General features: G+C 38.0%; 1 protein-coding gene across 1 annotated transcript in view; it reads right to left on the bottom strand.

Annotated features, from left to right (window-relative positions):
* Positions 1–322: 322 nt before the first annotated feature.
* WDR27 (WD repeat domain 27) overlaps positions 323–6,029 on the bottom strand; it is a 185,209-nt gene continuing 179,502 nt past the window's right edge. The window contains exon 24 of the mRNA XM_018559968.1: positions 323–370. Coding sequence (XP_018415470.1) covers positions 323–370 — 48 coding nt within the window. The remainder of the gene's footprint in view (positions 371–6,029) is intronic.

Genomic DNA, 6,029 nt, shown 5'->3' with positions numbered 1-6,029 from the left:
ATGTTTGGCGAGAGAAAAACAGATTCCATATAGTGTTGAACTTGTGCAGCTTATCATTTAGCTTAGCTCTGATCAGTTCTATCAATATAACATCTTGTTTTTATAAGTTTTACTTGGTAGAGGAGGTTAATGAGTTTGTTCCCGTTAAATAATCTAACACATATAGTACTTTAAGATAGGGATTAGAATTGCTTTTTAGATTTTTTTTAGAAATTTGTTTTAGATAGCACTTTATTTTGTAACCTGATATTAGGTAAGCAATAGGGCAAGTGATCTTTCCACTGTTCATATATGTTCCATTTTAGGTATCAATATGTTCCGTTCAAGAAGAAAACATTTGTAGTGTTCCATCCACTGTACATGTGGTAAGCTAAAGAAAGAGAGAACCAAAAAAGTGTTAAGATACCTTGGAACAGATTATCATTAATTTTGAGGTTAGGTTTTCATCAAAAATAAGTCATGTTTGCAATTATCAATTCAAACAGCTTTAATTTAATCAAAAGTCACCCACAAAAAACAATGCTATAAAACATGTGTTTAGCATGAGATACCACTAGGATACCACATTTAAGCTGAACTGTAGTCATATAAAATTCCACACAATATAATATTATTGGACATTTAATACCACAATACCAACTATCAGTATTTGCAGTCTCATTGTTCTGTCCTATGGCAGATTTATTTATATTAATTCTGGTCACAAAGTAAATATATTTAATGAAAGTACTTAATGTGATGTTCTATAGGATTTTAATGGGTGATAGTATCTACATTATGGGAGCTGGATAATTAAGTGTATCCACAGAAAAGCAATGAGATTATTCTGAAGGATTAAACCATATTGAGTATGAAGCACAGCTGGTCCTTTTTGCTCTACAGTGAAATGTTTATTTGACAACTGTTTATTCGGACACTTTGTCCCAGTTTGACATGATATTAGGAATACAGTCAATAATTGTATTCGATGATTCTCTAGACTAATTTCAGAAACAATCTTAAAAAAATATATATGAATTACAGGGTAAACTATAGCTAACGATGGACAACAACTAAAAACAGAGCTCTTACTTCCTTATTTATGTTCCAAGCAAGGTGACTACTCATAGCCCCATAACTCAGTCAATGCCTTCCTAAGCCTAAAAGGTATAATATCAGATTAAACTTTCTGGCCACAAATACAGCCACTGTGCAATAAAGCACAGATTATCCCAAGAGCTTCCAAGACACCTAACCCACTAGAAAAAAGTTAAACAGGAAAAAAAAAACAAGTAGAAAATGAAAGCATGCAATGGCAGACGTTTGGATAATGAGGAGTACATCCAATGAAAGATGTTCAGTGACAAAAATAATAATATTAATAGCTAGTTGAGTCTTTTAGTAGCCATGTATAAAAGTGGTATATTTTCTATTGTATTTGCAAGTCTTAGTGCTTTAAAACTTTTTTTACATTGTAATGCTCTCTAAAATCCATTAGGAGACCTGGCTAATAATACCTGCTTCAGGTGCAAAATGGCAACACAACAGTGAGCCATTTGATGATGTAATCCTTTCAAAATGTCGCCAGTTCTTAGGCCATGTACATTCCTACAGGTGCTACATCACAATGCAGTACATTCCCTCTTATAGGTCTTGATGGGAGTTTAGAACTCAGTAACCCCTGGTCCAAAAACACTGTACTTTAGTAATATCCAACATGGAACCCTAATATTAAAATTATGGGGTCATTATAATTGTACATGTTAATTTGAGATCACTAAAACATAAGTGAGAAAATATGTAATCTCAGAAGAAAAAAAAAAAAGAATTTAAAATGGAGCTACTGCTTTAAAATACTTAGCTTCTCTTATCACAATTCAAAGTTAATTACATCCTGCCCTTCAGCTAAACGAAATATTTCTCTCTGCTTAACCAAAGAAATGTTGTTTTTATCAAAATTACAAGGTACTGTAAAATCTAATTCCTTTAGGATATGGTTCTAATGTTTTCAAAATAAGCAATGAAAATTGTGACTATTCTTGGTAATCAGAGGATATAGTGGGCATCATATGCAAGTAGTTAAAAAAAACAAATGTCATCTCACAACAGGTATTTAATCTAAAACACAACCTGGGCATTTATTCGCCTCTGAAAACAAGAACAGTCTGTTAAAGACCACTGAGTGTTCTAGAATGCTTCCAATAAAATACATTGTTAGCTCAATGAAAGACACTGCCTATATTTTACTTTCCTAATAATAATGGGTTATGTGTGCTTGGTGTCATATCTAGTAAATGCTTGTATAAGTAAAAGTAAACAAGCTAATTTGTGGTTTACTTACTTAAGATCTGGGAATCAACCAACATCATGCTAACACACGATGTCAAAATCCTCAAACTTTTGTACATTCACTCCAAACAGTTTGTACCACTGTGGGCCTCCCTACTTGCTGAATGGGATGGGCAGTCTTACTGGCCGATCATGAGGTGTAAAAGGTAGTGAGGTCAAGTGCCAAGCTTCTAGTGGAAGTCGTTATTTGCATGTTACAGTACCCTGGGAGCTTTTTAATTGTTCTGGAACAAAAGTGAAAATAAGTAAAGACACTGTAGGAAATTGTCACGGAAACAACATGGGATGGCCTAGGATGGGGCAAATCTGCCACCTAGGCTAGTAATATATTAAATGTTTCAGAGAAGGATTTAGACGACAGGAATGTATATTCTTGTCTGTTTTAGGCTCTTGCACTTGGACTGGCACAGCAAAAGTGGGTTTGATGCTGGGTTCCCACCAGGTTGGAAAGGCAGGAGGCTAAAAACTGCAAGTTCTTTTTTAGGATGGAGTTGTTTTCTGTCTGTGACTGGAACAAACAATAACCTGATTACAATTTTCTTCAGTCTGGTGCTTTATACATCGGTCTTCAAATACCATTTACAAAGTAAAAACAGTGAAGCGCCACGAACTGTCAATCCTCAGTGGGAAATCCTCTTGGGCATACTGCAGGATGCTGCCCCAAAGAAGCCGGGAAAGCTGAGAATCTAGGAAATAAGCACAAAAGGGGCGCCTTTCTTGGTGCAGATCAATTTTATTTCAGTAAACATGAGTAAAAAAACGAATAATACAAACTGTCACGTCTACTGTACTCGGTCGCACTGGAGCGCAACTGCGGAGAGGGAGTGATGGCGTGTATGGAAATTTGGCTTCTCAGGCGTGAGTCTCAGGAGTCACTCCCAGTCTTAAGGGGAGTTTGAGACTCTTGCATCATAGCCAATGATGGCTATACAAAGGTATAGAATAGGGTTCAATGGTGCATTTATCTTCTTGGTGAAGCAGTATGGTTAAACAGGTCTCCCGAACGACACTAGAATCTCCCCACAACGGTATCAAAGGTAACAGCAGCACAATTGTGTATGGTTTAAGCAGCTGACAGTTTGTAACATGCTCCCAGTGGAGCGATACTTGCTGTTTGAGGGTTGGCAGAGCAGCGAGGTGCAGGGTGTGGGTCCAGCTGGCAGATGCTCTTGTAGTTTTCAGGAGACACAGTCCGGTGCTTTAGGGTTCCGTAGTCAGCAGGCGTTCAGAGCCAATTGTTCAACGCCATGCTGCTACAGCTGGGGCTTTAAATAGCCCCAGGATGTGGAAGGAGGCGCCGGCCGGAACGAGTGACTTCCGCGGTCCACCGTTGAACGCACGCCGCTCGCGTCACAACCAGGACGTCGAGCGGCTTCCGCGTTCCACAGTGGAACGTGGAGCACCCGTCATGGAAGCCAGCAGGACCGGGGGGAATCATCACACAAACATGAGTGTCACACAGCCATTGGATAAGAGCTGACAGGCAGTAAGATGTCCACTAGGCGATACCAGTGTGTAGTGACGTTAACGCGTTTCCGGGGCACGCCCCCTTCATCAGAACATGAATACCATTTGAATGCATAGTCTTTGTTCTACATGATCTTCTTCTACTTTCCACTCTACTACAGAAAATCCCAGCCCAAAAATGAGGGGAAATTGTCTCTTAGACAGCTGTTACCAGAATATGTTTTCCCCTTGGAAGATTTGTCATCTATTAATATTCAAGTAACTACTGTAAAATTTGGATTTAGCATCATTTTCTGTCCTGGTGGCACTGGTCAGCAAGACAAATAGAGAGGGCAGTGGGGAAACCGACAGAAAGAAAAAACGGACATAGAGATTGCTGAAAATGACCACCTATTGCCAAAATGTATAAAAAATATGTCTACAAAATAAAAAAAGATATATCTATCACTTACCCCTACAACTGAAACTAACAAGGATTTGCTGATGGATGTACTGTATATTATTTGGGTAAAACTACAAATTCTTCTATTGCTAAAATAATATATAACCTTAATGCAAAATGTTAACTTTATATATTAAAAAGTTGGTGCAAATAGCCTATAGCGTTTGTTGACCCTGTATATTGCAATGTATATGCAGTTATCTGGCAAAAAAACATGTTGCATACTAATAGCCACTCTACATTTAAAAGGTAATGTGGCTATTATTCTGCAACAATCTCCCCATAAATCTATTACAGTAGAATAACTGTTTTTGAGTGTACTGGAGCTGGGAAAATCCTCTCTTTGATGCTCACTGTTATATGTCACAGGTACTAGCTTCCTGGCTGACCTGTGTGCAGTACTACAACCCTGATTTCTAAAGAATGCATCATCCAAAGATTTTCTCAAAAACTCACTGGCATCATCATATTTTCCTTGTTGTTGATGGCGGGAAACAATCCCGGCCATGAGAGATAACTAACAGATGTGCTCTGTCTTAGTTTTTTTCTATGGTCCTAAAACAAATTCTTTGTTGTGTGTTTCTTCCTAAAGTAGAACAGTTCCACATGCAGATTTTAGACATTCTGCTTACATAAAATAGACCAAAAATATTTCTCTGGAAGTTTTGGTTGCACAGCAAGAATCATTGCCTCAGTCAAACGCTCATTCTCCCATGCACATGGTCATGTAAAAAAAAAAAAAAAAAAAGTGTGTGTATGTAATCAAACCAATATTAATTTGGAACTTGGCGGGTAGGTTATTCAAAATATCTAGGAAAACTACCAGTTCTTCTGTAGATATAGTTGCTTGTCTCTGTATGTAATGCCTGAAAGACTCAATGATGTTGATTAGGGCTTTTTGGGGTCCATATCATATCTTCCAGGACTCCTTGTTTTTCTTTGGCTAAAGATAGCTCTTTATGAATTAGACTGCATGTTTGGAGTGATTGTCCTGCAGAATAAATTTGTGACCAATCAGACACCTGCCTGATGGTATTGCATGACGGATATCTATCTGCCTGTCCTTTTCAGGGCTGAGGAGGCCAATAATTCTGACTAAATCCCCAACTCTTTGTGCAGAAATGCAGTTCTACATCTGCAAGAAACCTTCTCTGTACTTCTGTCTCCAGACACTCATTCTTGTACTGCTCAAGAGGCCTTCAGCAAACAAACTGTCTTCTGTTATAGCCAAATATTTCATTTTTGGACTCATCAGTCCAGATCAGTTGCTACTTACTATTTTTCATTATACCAGTTCTTGTGTTTTCATGCATAGGTGAATTGCTTGGCCTTTTTTTCATGTTGGAGGTATGGCTTTTCAGCCACAAGTCCTCCAAGAGGACCACTTCCAACCAGATTTCTCCAGATTGTAGATGGGTGTACCTGGAACCCACTTGTTTCTACCAAATCTGACATGATGGTGCCACTGGAAATCTTCTGATTGTGAGGGTAAGTCAGCATGATGTATCTTTATCACTGCATTTTTGATCCTAATCTTTTTTTTTGTGTGTGCTTCTAGTGAAAAGTTTGGACAGCACATCTGGAAACAACCTGTCTTCCTTTAAATTTCTGCCTATGAGAGACCTTGTTACTGTAGTAAGACCACCTTGTTGCCGTACTCAGTATTGCCATTGCTTAAGATTTTTTTTTTTACATTGAACTGTCTTCAGGGACTCTACCATGTTACTAAAGCATGACTCACCCTCTTACACAGCTGATTCGGTTTGAATAAATGATTGAATTTTAACCTACA

Source organism: Nanorana parkeri, unplaced genomic scaffold, assembly GCF_000935625.1.
Source record: "Nanorana parkeri isolate BGI_ZX_2015 unplaced genomic scaffold, ASM93562v1 scaffold424, whole genome shotgun sequence".
NCBI classification, from domain to species: Eukaryota; Metazoa; Chordata; class Amphibia; order Anura; family Dicroglossidae; genus Nanorana; species Nanorana parkeri.
Note: the sequence above shows the minus strand (reverse complement) of the source record. Positions and strands in the feature narration are given on the sequence as shown.